Below are 18,639 nucleotides of genomic sequence, written 5' to 3'. Positions count from 1 at the left end.
TTTTTCATTTCCACTGCACATAATATTGTGTTGACATGGAAGTCTGTTAGGTGTGCAATACATTTATGCCTAAATAAACAATGTTCAGACCTTAATACACAACACTTTGTTTCTAAAGTAAAATATGTTGAGCATCATCTGAGTCTCCAGTGAGTCACTATGTTTTTGCTGGTGGAGGGTCCTGTCTCAGTGTCTGTCACTACTGACTAATCAGGGTAGTGGTTGCTGAGGGTTTTGGTGGGTAGCGCAATTTCTGAAAATAAGACAACATTGAAATTTGCCACATCATTTGATTCTTCCTTTCACAGAAGGATTCTCTGAGCAGCAATGCTCTTTGACAGCGTTTTACCCATAGTAGAACTTCTTTCCAAATTGGAGGTAATCCTCTCAAATCCTCCTCCTGCCTTTTCAACTAAATTCATTCTAAACTTAAAAGATTCTAAGTCCTTTGTTGTCATTTCAACAATCTTCACCAGGAGTAGATTTTATATCAAGAAACCACTTTGTTTGCTCATCCATTAGAGTCAACTCTCATTTATTCCAATTTTATCATTAGATTGCAACAATCAGTCCCATCTTTACATTAGGCTCCACTTCTAACTCTCTTGCTATTTTCACCACATCTGTAGTTACTTCTTCAAAAGTGAACTCTTGAATCCCTCAAAGTCATCTAAGAAAGTTAAAATCAACTTCTAAATTTCTATTAATGTTGAAATTTCAACCTCTATTCATGAATCACGAATGTTGTGGGTGGAACTTATAATCCTCAATTCGCTTTAGAAAGTTTTCAATTGACTTTGTCCAGATCCATCAGAGGAATCATTATTTGCGGCAGCTATAGCCTTACAGAAACTATTTCCTAAATGCCACGACTTGAACATCCTGACTACTGCTTGATTCGTGGGCTGCAGAACGGATGCTGTGTTACCAGGTGTGAAAACAACGTGAATCTCATTGCACTTCTCCATCAGGGCCCTTGGGTGCTTTCTCAATGAGCAGTGATGTCTTGAAGGGAATCCTTTTTTGGGAGCTCTAGGTCTCCACAGTGGATTTACTATTTTTGGTAATCAGTGTTGTAAACAGAGATGCTGTCATCTCGACTGTGTTGTTCCGTTTGCAGAGCACAGGCAGAGCAGATTTAGCATAATTCTGAAAGTCACTAGGGTTTTCAGAAGGTAAGTGAGGCTTGGCTTCAAGTCACCAGCTGCGTTAGGCCCTAACAAGAGAGTCAGCCTATCCTTTGAATCTTTGAAGCCAGGCACTCAGTTCTTCTTAGACATGCAAGTCCTCGGGGGCATCTTCTTCAATAGAGCACTCTTTTCTCTACACTGGAAAGCTCTAATTTAGGATAGTCATCTTCAGAGATTATTTTATTAGATCTTCTGGATAAATTACTGCAGCTTCAGCATCAACCCTCTCTCTTCCACTCTGCGCTTTGTGTTACAAAGATGGCGTCTTTCCTTAAAACTCATGAACCAACCTCTACCGGCTTTCAACTCTTTTTTCCTGCAGCTTCCTCACCTCCTTCAGCCTTCATAGACTTGAAGTTAGCTAGGGCCTTGCTCTGGATAGGCTTTGGCCTAAGGCAGTGTTGTGATCTTTCCTCCAGTCCACTGAAATATTCTCCATATCAGCTGTAAGGCTGTTTCGCTATCTTCTCCTTTGTGTGTTCACTTTGATTTCCTTTAAGAACATTTCTTTGCATTCACAACTTGACTGTTAGGGGGAAGAGGCCTCACTTCAGTCCCATCTTGGCTTTAACATGCCTTCTTCAAAAGCTTAACCATTTCTATCTTTGGATTTAGAGTGAGAGAGGCGTGATTCTTCCTGTCAATGGGACATGTAGAGATAATGTTATTAATTGGCCTAATTTCGATATTGCTGTGTCTCAGGGACTCAGGAGTCTCAGGACAGAGACAGCCGGGTCAATGGAGCAGTCAGGACACACGCACATATCGGATGGCAATGTGCCCATGGTTCCTGGCACCTCAAAACAATTACAATACTAACATGAAAGATCATTGATCACACAAAGTCAAAATCAAGATGGCCAAGAAGGACGCCCTGAGCCCCACTCTCCCATGGACACACCACCTCTACAACCACATACAAAACAGCTCTCTTTCCAAGAAAATGACCTGTAACCAGAGAACATCCCTTCTACAACCAGCATGGAGAAAGTACCATGCTAAGAAGGGCAGGAGCAGAAAATAAGGGATCTAGTTGGGACCCTTTGGCCAGGTACTCTCCAATAGAGGGGTCATCACAAACTGGAGCCTTCTGCCTAAGGAGCAGGAGGTTTTGGCCCTACATCAAGCACCCCAGCCCTGGTACAGTGCTGGGAAAACCAGCCCCATGTCCCTCCTCCCTCACTCCTGTTTTAGAATCCAAGAGGGTTTATGATCTGGAGCACTGGAGGACTGTGGGAAATGGAGACTCCACTCTTAGAGACCATGGGCACAGAATTACTTGCTTCCTGTCCCAGCAGAGTCAGCAGATTGCAAAGTGTCTGGTGCTCTGTCCAGCATTTGGAAACCATGCCTAGCATTGGCTGGGGCTCACAGCCAACAGAGCTCCAGACAGGAGCCTCCCCGCAAACCATCTCCCCACCAACACACCCACAGACACACAGGGAGAGGCCAAAGCTTGGCTCTAGTCAATCTCTCAGCTCTGCCCCACCTCCATGTGATGCCAGCCCAAGCTAAGACAATCCCTGCAGGTCCCTGGGATCCTGATGAGTTGTGTGACTGCATTGCCACACACAGGCTTCTCTGGTAGAAGCCCTGACTCATCCATCTGGCACAAGGCTCTACCTTGGGGTCACCCAGCTGCCGCCCATGGAGAGCAGCAAACTCTGTGAATCAGCAGGTGCAAAGGAGACAAGAAGGTTCTCAATGGACTCACTAGAGTCTCTGTGTGGGAAGGACGTGTTCTGGGAGGCTGGTTGGAGGATAAGAGACCTACAAGGGTGGGCAGGACTCAGGGTTGGGTGGGGCAAGAGCTTGGTGGGGACAGGTGAGATGCATGGGGAGAGACGCCCTTATGAAGGGCTGGGGGCAGGAGCCTGGGTTGAATCCCCCAGAGGAGGCAACCCAGAAGCCCCTGGTAGATTCAGACCACAGGGAGGAAGGACTGGAAGAACAGGAGGAAGTCAGAGGCTGCCACCACAGATGGGCCAGGTTGGGCCCATGTGAGGAGCACGGGCCCCAGGGACCTGGGCACCCAGACTCACCCCATGCCTGCCCCTGACCCCCGGCCTCACTCCAGATCCCCAGGCATGAGGTCAGAGGTGGAGGGCTAGGGAGGTTGGAATGAGTACCTGAGGCAGTTTCATGAATGTGGACTATAGATACCTCCAGAAACAGGAACCTGGACAAAATTCTGACTGTGCCAGTTTCCTCATCTTGCCATGCCTCAACTTACACATTTGTCAATGGGAAACGCTACCAACGGGAATGAACAGAGGCTGAACATTCTTTTAGGACCTGAGGAGATCATGCAGGTGGCCCCGAGTGTGTATACGCTGAGGGCTCGCCAACCCCTGTCTCAGGAGTTGTTGTTGTTTGGTCACTAAGTCATATCTCTGTGATCCTGTGGACTGTAGGCCGCTAGCCTCCTCTGTCCATGGGATTTCCTCAGGCAAGAATATTGGAGTGTGTTGCCATTTCCTCCTCCAGGGGATCTTCCCCATCCAGGGATGTTACAGACATCTCCCACATTGACAGGCGGATTCTCTACCGCTGAGCTACCTGGGACACCCCTTATCAGGTGTTGTGAAATCGCTCAGTCGTGTCCGGACTCTTTGCGACCCTATGAACTGTAGCCTATCAGGCTCCTTCGTCCATGGGATTTTCCAGGCAAGAGTGCTGGAGTGGATTGCCATTTCCTTCTCCAGGGGATCTTCCTGACCTAGGAAACGAACCCAGGTCTCAAGTATTGCAGGCAGATGCTTTACCGCTGAGCCACCAGGGAAGTCCCTATCAGGTGTTAGTGCTGCTAAAAAAACACAAGGAACATGAGGATCCAGAGAAGGGGATGGATAGAAGAAAGGTGAGGGACAGATCATTGAAATTTTGAGGAATATCAGTCCCACAGAGGGTGTGGGGAGCCTGGGGGGAGCCCCCAGGAGAGACTCCAGTGGGAGGACTCTGGGGACTGATTCCCTTCTCCACTGGCCAACCAGGCTCCTCCCCAAGGGTGGGTCACCCCGGGGCTCCAGGTGGCAAGGGCTGCTGGCACCAACTTCAGTCTTGCCATCCTGGTCCTGCTTCTGCTCCCCAACTGTGCCCATATAGCACAGGATGGTGAGCTCCCGGGTGAACCTGCTGGGAGAGGGCGGGGATGATGCATTATAACCAGAGAGCAGGACCAGAGCTGGCCTTCTTTAGACAGCCCACAGGCATGGTGTTGCCTCCACCTCCTCCTCCTCAATCCATAGGTGAGCTCCTTTCCTTGTTGGCAGGTGCTGGGCTGATTGGCCCCTTTCAGGCCAGCAAAAGGGCAAACTGGTTGAAATAGCAATCCTCAGACAATGGGAGGTGGGGAGGACAGAGGACAAGGAGAGCATAGCAGGAAACACTGCCATCCCTAAGCTCCCAGCCCCTCAGCCATGCCTCCAGGAGTGGGAACCCCCATCGCAGGGCTGAGACAGGTGACCTTCCTGTGGGGAGGAACCCAGACACCCCCTGAAAAGCACACACCACTCATCTCATCTGTTCACACATACCCTTCTCCTCCACATGACAACCTGCCCTTGACTCCCAGGTCTCTACCAACCATGAACCACCCGTGCCACTCCAGGCTCTCCCTTCCCCAGACATATCCCTTTAGTGGCTACAGCTCCTCCTCCGCAGCTCACTAAGTTCATTCCACATCTTTGCATCCTGAGAAGACCATGGCCTCCAATACCTTCCCATGCGTGAAGGGACATGAATCACACTCTCTACTACTGACATCTTATCCCCATGCGTGAGGACTCACCCCAACAAAAGCCTCCCAGCCTGGTCCCCAGGAGGGACAGGAGCCCATTCTTACAAAGTGTGACATGGGGCCTCAGAGTGAGGAAGGGCACCCCTACTTCTACCTTTGGTCCCACATTCATATCGTCCACAGACTGTGCAGATGGCAGCCTGTAATGGTTATTGATTAAGACAGGAGCTGGGGAACTCTTCTACAGAAGACAAATCTGTTCATCTCTTCAGGCCTTTTGGTGTCTGTCTCTGTGCACGTCCAGGTCTGTGCTGTCACAACAGGCAAAGACAACGTGAAAAACCAAAGGAACCCCTCTGACCACTGTCCTGGTTTGCGAACCGCAGCATTAGGTGACTCATCACCTGGGGAATTATCCAGCGGCTGCCTCGGCTGCCTGTCTATGAATCCCAACCCTGCCTGGTCCGCCTTGTAGCCTCTGGTGATGGGAATGTGATAGGAGGGTGGGTCCTGCTGTTACAGGCTAACGCCCCCCTCCTCCGCTGTAGAGTGGCTTCCTTGGTGCAAGGGGCCACGGGGACACTGTGTGAAGCCACAGAAGTGAGCAGAGGACAGGGAGGTGTCACAGTTCTGGTGTCAGGTCTTGATCCCCTGCTGGTCATCTTACTTGTCCCCTGTGGCCCTGCTTATGCCAAACCACACAATCCCTTCTATCCTATGAAGCTGATCTCTCAGTATGAGTGGATGAGCCCAGTTCATCAAGACTGGAGGTCCCTTCTCTACCAGACTCAGGACCATATCAGTAGCCATGTTTAAATGTCAGGCTTTCCTCACTCAAGAGGCGTGGTCGTGCCTCTGACCCTATGGGGCTGGGTTGTGATGCTCTGATTAGGATGTCACAAGCTGTCCCTGTGCAAGGGCATGGCAACCCACACTGGTATTCTTGCCCAGAGAATCCCATGGACAGAGGGACCTGGTGGGCTACAGTCCATGGGGTCACAAAGAGTCAGACATGACTGAAGTGGCTTAGCAGGCAGGCAGGTTACCCCTGGCACGATTTCCCCGCTGATGGACTTCTGTGTCATGGGTGCCGCAGGGTCCTAGGGTCCCAGTGGCAGATCCCGCCACACTCCTTCCTTCATGTCCTTTCCATGAACACCTTCCACAGCTGAGCTGAGCAGTTGCAGAGGCCTCTGGTCTGCAAATTCTGAAATATTTAGTGTCTGACCATTGATAGAAATGCTTTAGACCAGGCAGATATAAAAAGGAGATGTGAAGGGATCAGAGCCCTGCATGCTTTCAGGTTATGATTATTCACTAATCTCTGTCATTTTATCCAGAAAAAGGTGGTCTTGCAACATTCTGTTTGTAGCAAAGGAAAGGCAATATGAGAATGTACTCGTACTTCTCAACTATGGCAGCCTTCACCCCATTCCTAACTACAGAGACTTTTCCATCACTGGTGCAAATCTGGAGAACGTGAAATAACCACTGTGTGGGTCTTCACACACCATGATACCCCTGTAAGCAGGATGCAGGACGGTTATGTACTCAGCACCCTGCATCTCATGCATCACATTAACAACAGCGGGGCCGTGATGATGCTTCAGATACCTGGACATGATGTGAGTCACACCCTAGGTCCATAGGAATGTGGGGTGGCTTCTGCTTCCCAGTGGGCACTTACCTGAGTCAATGGCCACGTGGCTACCAGGGATGGGGAAGGCCAGAGGACTGCTGCACTGCGCTTGCCATGGTGATGAGGGCCCGCCTGCTGGAAACTGCATCTCTCTCAGGTATCGGCTTCTCGGTTCTGATAACTGGCTCAGTTCTAGAAACTGGGCAAAGTATCCAGACAAGCTGTTGTGATGGCTGCTTTCAGCGTCCTGATCATCCAGCTTGTGTTCTATTTTCGTTTCTTGGGTTTTTTGTTTTTTGGTCAGCTGCCTGGCTTTTGGGATCTTTGCTCCCTGACCAGTGATCAAACCGGGCACCTGGCAGTGAAAGCCCGGAGTCCTAACCAGTGGAGCCCCAGGGCATTCCCTGTCTCATTCCTTTCAGTCGTGCAGTTTGTGTCTAGGTTGGCTGCCCATCTGGGTGTTTGCTTCTAGGATCGCCCTGTGCTGTGAACCAGCGTCATACTCTGCAGTCAGGACCTGGCAGCCGTCCCATCTCTCTACTCATATCAACCATTATGCCTGCTTTGTTCCTGACACGGTGCATCCGCACCTGGAATCTGCATATGTTCAACCCCTGTTTCTCCTGGAAGCCCATTGGAGACACCATCTCCGAGCAGCATCCTGACCTTCAGCAAAAGCCCTCCTGTGTTACCGATCAGGGCTCCTGGACTCGATCAATAGAAATTGGTAAAAGGCCAGACACAAATTCATGGGGAAAACAGCTTTATTGAGACTCATGAGGGAGCAAAAACAAGTAACATGTTCCCTTGCTGGCTCCAGAGGGTGGGGGAGCCAGTCTCGCATATGAGATGAGGGTGCGGGCAGGTCCTGGATTCAGGCCAGGGGGGTGAGCTGGGTGATTTGTTCCCCCTTGGTGGTGCTGTGTGTAGGGATCATGACCAGTACCCTGCTTTTGCTCCCGGCTGCTCTGAAATCGCCTTGGGTTTTTGGTCTATTTGTATCTTGTTGTTGATTATTTTTTCCAGCTGCACATGCATGCAATTACTTTTAGCCCCTTACAATTTCTTTGTATTTTGATGCTTGATGTGACTTTTGTCCAGGTACACTCAACTGAAGCAAACTGCCCCAACCTGTCTCATTCCCCGCTGAGGGGTCTACACCCTCATTCTTAAGGGTTAAGGGGCTGAAGCTTTCTTCTATCAAAACTTCTCCCTGCTGGACAGGGACCACTGAACTGAGCCTCCCCTCAAGGTGCAGAAGTCCCTCACCAAGGACCTACATGGGTCGGGGCCACCCTCCACTGGAACGGGCTGTATTCCTTGAGCCACCAGGAGTGTGATTTCAAACTGGTAGATCCTACAGACACAAAGTCAATCAAAAGGTGAAATAAACAAGGGCTAGAAAGGAAAGAACAACAATAGCCATTAAAGGGCCTAGAAAGGGAAGGACCCGGGTTAACTTTGGAAGGACTTTCTCTTTTTTTTTCAACTCTTGGCAGAGGCGAAATCTCCCATGACAAAATTGTGAAGCCCCTCTACCTGTATATTTAAGGTGTATATTTACACCTTAATATAAGGTGTAGTAATATAAGGTGTATATTTCCTTAATATTGATCTAGAGGGAGCACAGTGAGCGGTGCTAAAGAGGGAGCTTAGTTTCCTGCCCAGGAATTGAACCTAGGTAGCTTGGTGTAAAATGAGGAGTTCTAGACACTAAACACCAGGCGGGAGATGCAAAGTTCCCTTGGCTCTTACCATCTTTGAAAGCAAGAATGTTTCAAGAAGGCAAAAACTATAAAAACAGATACCAAAGTTATTACTGGAGACATACAGAAATAGTTTGTTTATTTAAGACGGAAGCAAGGTAGAAATATACATCCAGAGAGGAGTGCAGGAGTCCTGAATGAGCAGCACAAAGAAGCGGATTTAACACACGCATACAGGGCTTCCCTTGTAGCTCAGGCAGTAAAGAATCTGCCTGCAGTGCAGGAGACCCGGGTTCAATCCCTGGGTTGGGAAGATCCCCTGGAGAAGAAAATGGCAACCCATTCCAGTACTCCCTTGCCTGGAGATTTCCAAGAACAGAGGAGCTGGCAGCTGATAGTCCACGGGATCCCAAAGAGTCAGACATGACTGTGTAACTAACCTTCTTTCACTTTTACTTCCATACATGCATCTATTCTTCCCCAGCTCCCCTCCCATCCCCACCCAGGCTGCCACATAACATTGAGCAGAGTTCTATGTGCTATACAGTAGGTCCTTGCTGGTTATCCATTTTAAATAAATCACTGTGTACATGTTGATCCCAGACTCCCTGACTATCCCTTTCCCCTCATCCTTTCCCCCTGGCAACCATAAATTCATTCTCTAAGTCTGTGATCTCTTTCTGTTTTGTAAGTAAAAGCATTTATATCACGACTTTTTTGATTCTGAGTATAAAGGATGTCAACAGGTGCTTCTGCCTCTCTGTCTGACTTATGTTGTTCAATATGACAATCTCCAGGCCCATGCATGTTGCTACATATGGCATTATTTCTTTCTTTTTGATGGCTGAGTAATATTGCCCTGTGTATATGTCCCACACCTTCTTTATCCATTTACCTGTGGGTGGACGTTTAGGTGGCTTCCAGGTCTGGCTACTATGAGCAGCGCTGCCATGAACACAGGGTGCATGTGTCCTCTCAGACCCTGTTTCCTCCGTATCACCAGGTGCACTGAATTGCATAAGACGGAGAAATGGTGAGACATCATGACCTCTCCCATGGGTTAGAAAACAAAAATCTTGTATACTTCAAGTTTTCTGGAGTACTGAGATGTTGACTTAAATAGCTCTAGCATAATAAATTGCCTTCCCCAGTGGCTCAGATGGTAAAGAATCTGCCTGCCAACGTAGGAGACACAGGAGACGTGGGTTCAATCCCTGAGTTGGAGAGGTCCGCTGCAGAAGGAAACAGCAACCCACTTCAGTGTTCTTGCCTGGAGAATCCCACAGACAGAGCAGCCTGGCGGGCTACAGTCCAGGGGGTCACAAAAGGTCGGATACGACTGAGCGACTAACACTTTCACTTTCATCATAATAAATTATTAAGGGAAATAGTCATAAATAAAACTTTCTTTTATTGAAATAGGTTGAGGTGATTTCTCCAGACACATAAAGAATCCCTGAGTCCTGTAATAGCAGACGGTATTTTTCTTGCAATATCATTTGCAGAAATGAGGTCACGAGGCAGAGTTTAATTATCCACAAACTAGAATAAGATGAAAAATGTCCTGTTTGTGGAGATTTCTTCAAGTACTTGAATATTTCAGTGTAGAAATACCACCAATTAGCACCAGGAGAAAGTGGCGAAATAAATTGTTCCTGTTTTTTTTTTAAAGTACTGAGTATGATTTCGTCAAAAGTGATAAAGCCCATGAGATGATGCATCTACTGTGTCAGCGTAACCGGAAAACACTGAGGATTCATGGGGCCTGATCTCCTGGATCTAAAGTGAAGAGCAGGAGAAAGGCCGACAGAGCACTTGTCACACTTCCTGGGAGCACCGTCTCCTGCAGAAAAGAAAGAGGCCTTGGTCCAGGGGGCTGAGGAACTCCTGTCACTTTCCTGGGGCTGCCCCTCCCCAGCTCCCTCCAGCCCGGCCCTCACTGAGGGGCTCCACCCCCACCCCCACCCCAGGCCCAGCAGCTTCTTGTCACCTCCTCTTTCCTTCCAGCATCACAGTCACCCCAGGCCCTGACACGCCCTGCTCAGGCTCAGGACTGGAGCCAGTGAGGAATCAATCTGCCCCCTTTACTCAGGTCCAGATCCTCCCCGAGGGGGGCCTAAAGGACCAGGGAGCAGGTCCCCGGAGGAGGGGCCTTGCTTCCTGACAGCCTTGGGGGGCTGCAGGGAAACCTTCTTTCACTGCCCTCCAGCCTCTGAGCAGCACACACAGCTCTCAGGACCAGGGTCCCTGCCCCCCATCTCTTCCTGGTCCCACCCAGCTGGGCGCCTCCACCCCAGCTCAGGCCCACCCATCCCCAGGCACCTCTGCTCGAGGCAGGGCGGCTCAGTGATGGAGGCTCTGGGTTCCCAGGAGGCTGGTGACGTGCCAGCCACACTGAGTCAGACCTGCTGCTGCTCCGGGAGCACAGGCCTGGCCTCACCCCTTCCCCCAGTCTCTGCTGTGGGGCTCCTGCCTTGCCTGCTTGACCCACACCACTTCCTGTGAGAACAGGCCTTTGGAGTTGAGTCTGCAGTTCTTGCTCTCGGGTGATATGGGGTCTTATCCACCTGCTCATTTCCAGGGTGAAGAGGTTCAGTGAGGGGCAGGGGTTGGCTGGGATTCACCTTCCCCGGCCTCACACCAGGCCCTGTGCCCCTGCCTTCCCTCTGAATTCTGCCCTCAGTACCTGCTCCTGGAAAGGACAGCCCAGGAGGACAGTTATGATGAAACTGGTGAGGAGCTTGGGGAGGATCCAGGTGATGTGCTTGATGGCTGTGGCGGAGGACTTCACTGTAGTGGGGCCCGTGGTCGGTGATGCTGCAAGCAGAATAAGGGTGAGGCCCTTGTCCAGACCCCAAACTCGGCAGATGCCGCCTCAGCCCCCCTGACCCAGGTACCCCTACTATGCAGCCTGTTTGCACCCACACGTGGAGGCCCTTGTGACAGGTCCCCAGGCAAGATGGGAGGGAGGGAGGAGCCCAGTCCCCATGGGACTCTGACAGCTAATGGGGAAGCAAGATTTCCAACAGAGTCACTCAGTCCTGCTGTGACATCAGAGATGGTGACATCAGGATGGAGTCCTCAGGAGCTGACAGCAGAGGCGGTATTGACAGATTGCCAGAAGGAGGACTGGTGACATTTAAAAGAAGGTTCTGGAAAGAGGGAATAGTAAGAAGGAGATTGGAATCACAGAGACGCTCTCATGTTTAGGGTCAGTGAGAATCCGTGTCCAACAGTACAAAGGCCTGTGCTGTGAGGAGAGACGCCAGGAGGTGGACGAGGAAGGAGGGTCACAGAGCATCCCCAGGCCATTGTTCTCCCAGGACAGCTCACCTCTGACGGATCATTTTCACAAACACAGAGGGGTGGGTCCATGTCACCAAGAGAGAACTACCACTTTCTCCTACCCTTCTCACTTGCCCATGGTGTTCTCCCAGCACACCAAGAAAGCCTGATGACAGAGCCGGCAGGCTCTCTTGCAGACCTTCTTGAAGCAGTCGGTCACAGCTCTGTCATTCTCCCTGTTCCTTTTCATCCGTCTCCCTCCAGCATGATGCACTGTACAGGGTCCATCGTCCAAATTAAAGGGCAGCCACGGTTGTCCTTTGAAGACAAACTCCCAGGATGCACTGATGTGTCCGCTGTCTTCTCTACAGCATTTCATCCTGGCCTGCAGGGTGAGAGGGCCTGACCCCACGGAGGAAAAGAAAGAGCTCAGCCTCTGGGCTTGACAGATTCTTACCCACCTGGGTCCACCTCCCCTGGGCCCAGCTAATCTGGCCCTGGTCTCCCCTGCAACAGCTGCTCTTTCCACTGCACTACTAGGGAAGGACAGTACCCTTTTTTTTTAATTCCGAAAATAGTGGATGCAGCTAAGCCCCCAGTCTACTCCTCCTGCATTTGGATTTTCTAACTCACCCTTGTCTGTGTGTTTCTCTGGTGTAACGTCAGGCATCTGCCCCTTGCGCAGGTCTCCAGTGTCTCTGAGTGTGTCAGTCTGTGTTTCCCAGGCATTTATACATTTCACTTCCTCTCCCAATGGACTCATGTACTTGCTCTTACCTTTACCAAAATCACAGGAGACAAAGACCTTTTGATCAACTTCTCCTTGAACCTCACACCATGGCTGACCATCTCTGGGCCGAGGATCGATGGTGACATTATCGGAAAGAGAATGAGGGTCTGTGAAGGCAAAACACAGTGAGGGTGAGGTGGGGGAAAAAAAACCTGTAGGCCCCTTCCCCCAGTTATGTGAGAGCGGAGTAAAGTGCAGGGCTGGGCTGACAGAGCAATGACACCCCACAACACACACCATACAGCCAGTGCCCCTCCTCTCCTTGTGGAGAAGGAGGAGTCCCCTGCCTGGCGAATTTCACACATCCTGGCTGTGTCTCCTTGTCCACCAGGTCCGTTCCCAGCATCATAACCTTTGCAGAGACGTGCCAGGCTGCTGTGCAGGAAAAGCCCAGATGACAGAGGACTGTCAGAATCTAACCCCGGGTCCTGTGAGAGATGGGGAGCCTGTGGGGATGCTCCTGAGGAAGCAGGATCACAGGGAGAGAGGCAAAGAGGCAACAGGTGGGTACAAAACCCCAAGTTGGAGAAGGAAGAGTTTATAATTACAGGTCACAGGAGTTAGCAAGACTGGGGAGCTGCTGCTGATCTCTCACTAGGATGGGTCTCAGGAGCCTGGAGAAAGGCCTGGCCCACATGGCATGAAAGAGAAAATCCAGAACTTCTGAAGCAGGTGGTAGAGGAGGGGATCAAAGCCTTAGGGAAGTGAATCTGCCAGGGCAGACACAGTATGAAAGGACAGGAAAGTGTGCAATCCACTAGCTCCATGGGACAGCCTGATGGACTCTATGGAGCCCAAGAGGAAAGCATGGATGGGAAGCATCTCCAATAGCTCAAGGTTTACTTTTGTGGAAATCAGGGATAGTGGTAGGAGACCGTGTTCCTGTGGCCTTTGCAGGAATAGGGATGGAAAATGGGGAAAGATCAGATTCTGGGTGGAGTGTTGTATGTCAGGAGCAAAGTTGGTACAATGATCAAAGTGATTAGTGAAAGTCGCTCAGTCGTTTCAGACTCTTGTGACCCCCATGGATGAATTCTCCAGGCCAGAATACTGCAGTGGGTAGCCTTTCCCTTCTCCAGAGGATCTTCCCAATTCAGCGATCGAACCCAGGTCTCCCGCATTGCAGGCGGATTCTTTACCAGCTGAGACACAAGAGAAGCCCAAGAATACAGGAGTGGGTAGCCTATCCCTTCTCCAGCGGATCTTCCCAACCCAGGATTCAAACTGGGGTCTCCTGGGTTGCGGGTGGATTCTTTACCAACTGAGCTATCAGGGAAGCTGAAAGTGATTAGAGAGTCCCAATGCCAGCCAGGGCCTGACTGCAGAGAGCACAATGCTGGCTCAGAGCACAGGGTGATCTAGAGGCAGAGAGATGGCCAGTGAACCTGGATGCAAACTGCTTGATTGACAGACAGAAACCAGGGAGAGACAAACACAAGACCGGATGATCAGCAGGCTGAAAGCGGCCATCCCTCCCAAACACCCCTAGCAAAATTCCCAGAACTGAGCTACTTCTCAGAAGGCATCACCAGAGAAAGAAGCCACATCCCAGTGAGGAGGGCCCTTTCATCACCACGGCAAGTGCAGAAGTCCTTCCATTCTCTCCCGATGAGCCACATGGTTATTTACTGGGGTAAGTCAGTCCAATGCTCTGGCCACCTGATGCGAAGAACTGACTTATTGGAAAAGACCCTGATGCTGGGAAGGACTGAAGGCCAGAGGAGAAGCGACGACAGAGGATGAGATGGCTGGATGGCGTCACCGACACGATGGACATGAGTTTGAGTAAGCTCTGGGAGTTGGTGACGGACAGGGAAGCCTGGCAGGCTGCAGTCCATGGGGTCGCAAAGAGTCGGACACCACTGAGCGACTGAAGTGAGCTGGAACTGCAGAAGGAGAAACTACTCCCACATTCATATGGGACCCAGTCTGTTACTAACACCACGCACAGGACTGTAGCATGATCATGGCCCCCGTGCTGTGAAGTGATGCTCCGAGGACCAGGCAATTAATAGACAACTGTCCCAGGTCCTGCTAACAGTGCTTATCTCTGGGTCCACAGATCCACTCAGTGTCCATTGCACATGTCCTGGACTTCTGACATGAATGGACAGTCTGTGTTGTTAGTAAACTACCATGGGTGAGGGTACCATAGTCGTGAATTCCACATTCATTCTTCTGACCCTGACTCACCATCACCTGATAGTACGGGTAAACAACATCATCTCCTGGAGGAAATCATGGAAATGAGTACCAACCTACAGTCACCCTAGGCCTGCAGAGCTGTGGTCCCTATCTTATCTCCACTGAATTACCACTGAGGTCCTAGGTCTCTTCTGATGGTACATATGAAACATTTCAGGCTTCACAGACCCTAAGTCTCTGCTGCAACTGCTGTCCTGGCACAAAAGCAGTCACAATTGATGAATGATGAGTGTGGCTGGACCTGCTTCTTGGGCAGGTGACCCAACAGAACTGGTCACGTTGTAGCTATTTGTGTTCGGAAAGGTACTACATGCTGTATGAGGCATTTTACTTGGAGGCTCACAACACACTCCTAGTGTCCTGAAGAAAGGACACACCACTTGCAGTGAGAAAGCCCATACCATTCAGCGTGGCTCCTGGTATGGTCCTGGGGCCTGGCAGAGATGAGGCCTCTGGTCATGGAATGTCAGAGTTGCCCAGCATGATCTGGGTTCACCAACCTCTAACCATTAGTTCAGATAGGCCAGCTGTCATAGGATAGAAGTGATTATGTGGCTTGGCATAACCAGGGCCACAGGGAACAAATAAGATGTACCAGCAGGGGACCTAGGCCTGACACCAGCGTTGATACAGGGCCACTGTCCCCTGCTCACACCTGTGACTTCATGCAGTGTCCCCTGCGGCTCCTTGAACCAAGGAAGCCAGTCTACAGCAGAGGGGGTGCATTAGCCCATAACAGGCAGATCCACACTCCTATCACAGTCCCACCACCAGAAGCTACAAGGCAGGACAGGGTAAGTTTCTGGTTCATAAACAGACAACTGAGGCAGCTCTTGGATGATTCTCTACAGGATGGGTCACTCATTACTGGGGTGAGAAACCAGGACAGTGGACAAGTCTGGTTCTCAGTTGATTTACACATTATATTTGGCTCCCGCTGCTCCACAAATGCGGAAGCTCCTTTTGCACCCAGATACAGATACCAAACTGCCTAATGAGACCTTGAGATATATTTTCTTCTGTAGAAGAAAAATCTGTCAACTCCTTCCTTAATCAATAACCATTATAGGCTGCTGCTGCTACTGCTGCTGCTAAGTCGCTTCAGTCGTGTCCGACTCTGTGCGACCCCATAGATGGCAGCCCACCAGGCTCCCCTGTCCCTGAGATTCTCCAGGCAAGAACACTGGAGTGGGTTGCCATTTCCTTCTCCAGTGCATGCAAGTGAAAAGTGAAAGTGAAATCGCTCTGTCCTAGGCGACACCATGGACTGCAGCCTACCAGGCTCCTCCAGCCATGGGATTTTCCAGGCAAGAGTACTGGAGTGGGGTGCCACTGCTGATGGTGTCCCAAGTCCTAGACACTATGAATGTGGGAGCAAAGGGTAGAAGTGGGGATGCCCAGCCTCACCCTCGAGCCCTGTGTCACACTCTGGGAAACCCTGTTCCCGTCCCTCCTAAGTTAGGTCCTGGGGGCCAGGTCGGGGGGGTTTGCTGGGTGAGTTATCAGACAAAGGGATAAGATGCTAGTTGACAGAGGGCATGTTTAGACTCTCTTCAAGAGACAGGAAGCTGTTGGAGGCCCTGAGCTTCTTGGGACCATGGAAAAATGGGTAATAAATGGTCTTGTAACCAAAAGGGCTCTAGGGTGCCTTATTGGGAAAGACCCGCCCCCATGGTCTCTGTCTGCCTCCTGTTGGTAGAAAAGTTTTAGTCAGCCAGGCCTCCTGTGAGTCTCAAAATGGTGGTTTCAGAGTTAAGGATTAGAACCTGTGAAGACGGAGAAAGGAATACTCCTCAGGCTGGGAAACTCTTAACAATTTAGACTGTGAGCGGCCACATTTCAGTATCATGAAACTGCCAGTTCCCTGAAAGATAACAAAGAGCTGACACAAGCCTCAAGTTGTTTCTACAGGAAGCAGACCCCCAGCACATACAACTGCTGGCTGCAAGCACGCAGACCCCCAGACTGGTTGAAACCATAAGCTTGGTGGTGCTCAAACGTTCGCCTTGTGCCAACCAACCTGACCGTGTTCAAGATGCTGATGCGCCCTGCAGCAGCCACCTCTGCCCCCTTTCTAACCTGGAAACTTGGAGGCAGTCTGAGGACATTAGGCCACATTTTCCTGGGGCTCCTGAGCAAACCAACTTGTCCTTTTCAACCACTTGTTACCTTCATAGGTGGTAGGATCCGGGTCATAACCAGCTTCAACTAGTAACAGCCTGAGCTGTCTGGGAGGAGCTTTGACTCCAGGGAGGTGCTGATCAGTGGCTAGGCATTGAGTGCCTTCCTCAAGATGCATATGTAATTAAAAATAAATAAATAAATTGAATTCTTTAATTATTTCAAGTGTTTTAAAAAATTCATTTTCTATTAAGCCAGCCTTGAAGATAAGCACAAAATCTGTTTACTTTTTTTTTTCTATGCAACACAACTCGGGCACCCATTCTGTGCATAGCACTGTTCTAGGTGCAGTAAAAGGAATTTTTTTCTATTGACCTTACCCAAACCCACTTCTGGCACTGAGAAATGCTAGGATCTGCTAAATTTAAGATGTTTCAGTAAATTCCTCTCCTACCTTCCCCAAAGTAAGAAGGCAGAACTCCTCTGTATTAAAAAAACATTTAAAAAGGCAACTTCCCATGAAAGAGTAGTTTCTGTTTCTATTGTATTTTTCTCTTTTTTTCCTTCTAGCTTGTAAGTTTTCTTCCTTCCACACTGCTTTTTCTTGTACAAGGCGAGAGCATTTTTTCATTTTTCTTTTCCTAAGACAAAGTATTTCATCTTATAGACAAATAATTCCCAAGACTAGTGATAAATATTTTAAAAAAAAGAAAGAAAGAAAAGAAAGAAACTTAAGGGTTTCCCTGGTGGCTCAGCAGGTAATGAATCCACCTGCAATGCAAGAGACCCCAGCTCAATTCCTGGGTCAGAAAGATCCCCTGGAAAAGGGAGAGGCTACCCACTCCAGTATTCTTGAGCTTCCCTGGTGCCATCTAGCTTCTTTCCTAGATGGTAAAGAATCCATTTGCAATGTGGGAGACCTGGGTTCAATCCCTGGGTTGGGAAGATCCCCTAGAGACAGGAAAGGCTATCCACTCCAGTATTCAACCCTGGAGAATTCCACGGACTGTATAAGTCCATGGGGTTGCAAAGAGTCAGACAGGAGTGAGCAACTACTCATGGTACATTCAAGGATGAATCATCTACCTGGCTCTCCATTACTGGGCTGAGGATCAACAGTGAAGTTGTAGCAAAGAGAGTGAGCGCCTGGGAAGGAAAACACAGGTGAGGACAGGTTTTGGAGAAGACCCATTACCTCCTCCTCCCACTTATGTGAGAGCAGAGGAAAGCTGCAGGGCTGGGCTGGTAGAGCAGGAAGGCCCCTCTGCCCCCCAACACCACCTACAGGCTGAGCAAGTGGAGAAACCACATAACATTATCTCTGCTCTGCTCATAAGGCCTGCACAGAACTGAAAGCTACAGAAAGGAGAATTCACAATTGGGGTCACAGGACTTAGCAAGGCCAGGGAGATGCTGCTGATCTACCACTTTGATGGGTCTTGGGATCCTGGAGAAGGCCTGGCCTACATGGCATGAAAGAGAAAATCCAGAACTTCCGAGGCAGGTGATAGAGGAGGGGATCAAAGGCTCAGAGAAGTGAATGTGCCAGGGTGGACACGGTATGAAAGGGCAGGAAAGTGTGCAGTCCCCCAGGTTCTATGGAGCCCGAGAGGAAAGAACGGATGAGAAGCATCTCCAACAGCTCCAGGGTGACTTTTGCTGAGGGTCAGGGACGGTGGTGGGATTGGCGTTCCTGTGTGCTTCCAGCAGGAGTGAGGATGGAGAAGGCGGAAGAGCTGATGCCTGGGGGAGTGCCCTATGTCAGAAACAAAGCAGATGCAGCAGCCAAGGGGACCAGAGAGGCCCCTGTAGCCAGGCCTCACTGCAGAGAGTACCACGCTGGCTCCTAACACAGGGCGATCCTAGAGGCAGACAGAAGAGCAGTGAGCCCTGCTAAAAACTACACGATTGAGAGGAAAAATTATATAAAAAACAGAGACAAACACAAGGCTGGGTGTTCAGGA

General features: G+C 50.0%; 1 protein-coding gene across 1 annotated transcript in view; it reads right to left on the bottom strand.

The window, feature by feature from the left end:
* Window positions 1-9,668: 9,668 nt before the first annotated feature.
* LOC138444965 (UL16-binding protein 1-like) overlaps window positions 9,669-18,639 on the bottom strand; it is a 47,847-nt gene continuing 38,876 nt past the window's right edge. Inside the window, exons 12-15 of the mRNA XM_069598713.1 lie at window positions 12,337-12,456; window positions 11,200-11,961; window positions 10,961-11,091; window positions 9,669-10,117 (exon numbers count right to left, since the gene is read on the bottom strand). Coding sequence (XP_069454814.1) covers window positions 12,435-12,456 — 22 coding nt within the window. The 3' untranslated portion in view covers window positions 9,669-10,117; window positions 10,961-11,091; window positions 11,200-11,961; window positions 12,337-12,434. The remainder of the gene's footprint in view (window positions 10,118-10,960; window positions 11,092-11,199; window positions 11,962-12,336; window positions 12,457-18,639) is intronic.

The sequence above is a fragment of the Ovis canadensis genome, chromosome 8, assembly GCF_042477335.2.
Source record: "Ovis canadensis isolate MfBH-ARS-UI-01 breed Bighorn chromosome 8, ARS-UI_OviCan_v2, whole genome shotgun sequence".
In the NCBI taxonomy this organism is placed as follows: domain Eukaryota; kingdom Metazoa; phylum Chordata; class Mammalia; order Artiodactyla; family Bovidae; genus Ovis; species Ovis canadensis.
Note: the sequence above shows the minus strand (reverse complement) of the source record. Positions and strands in the feature narration are given on the sequence as shown.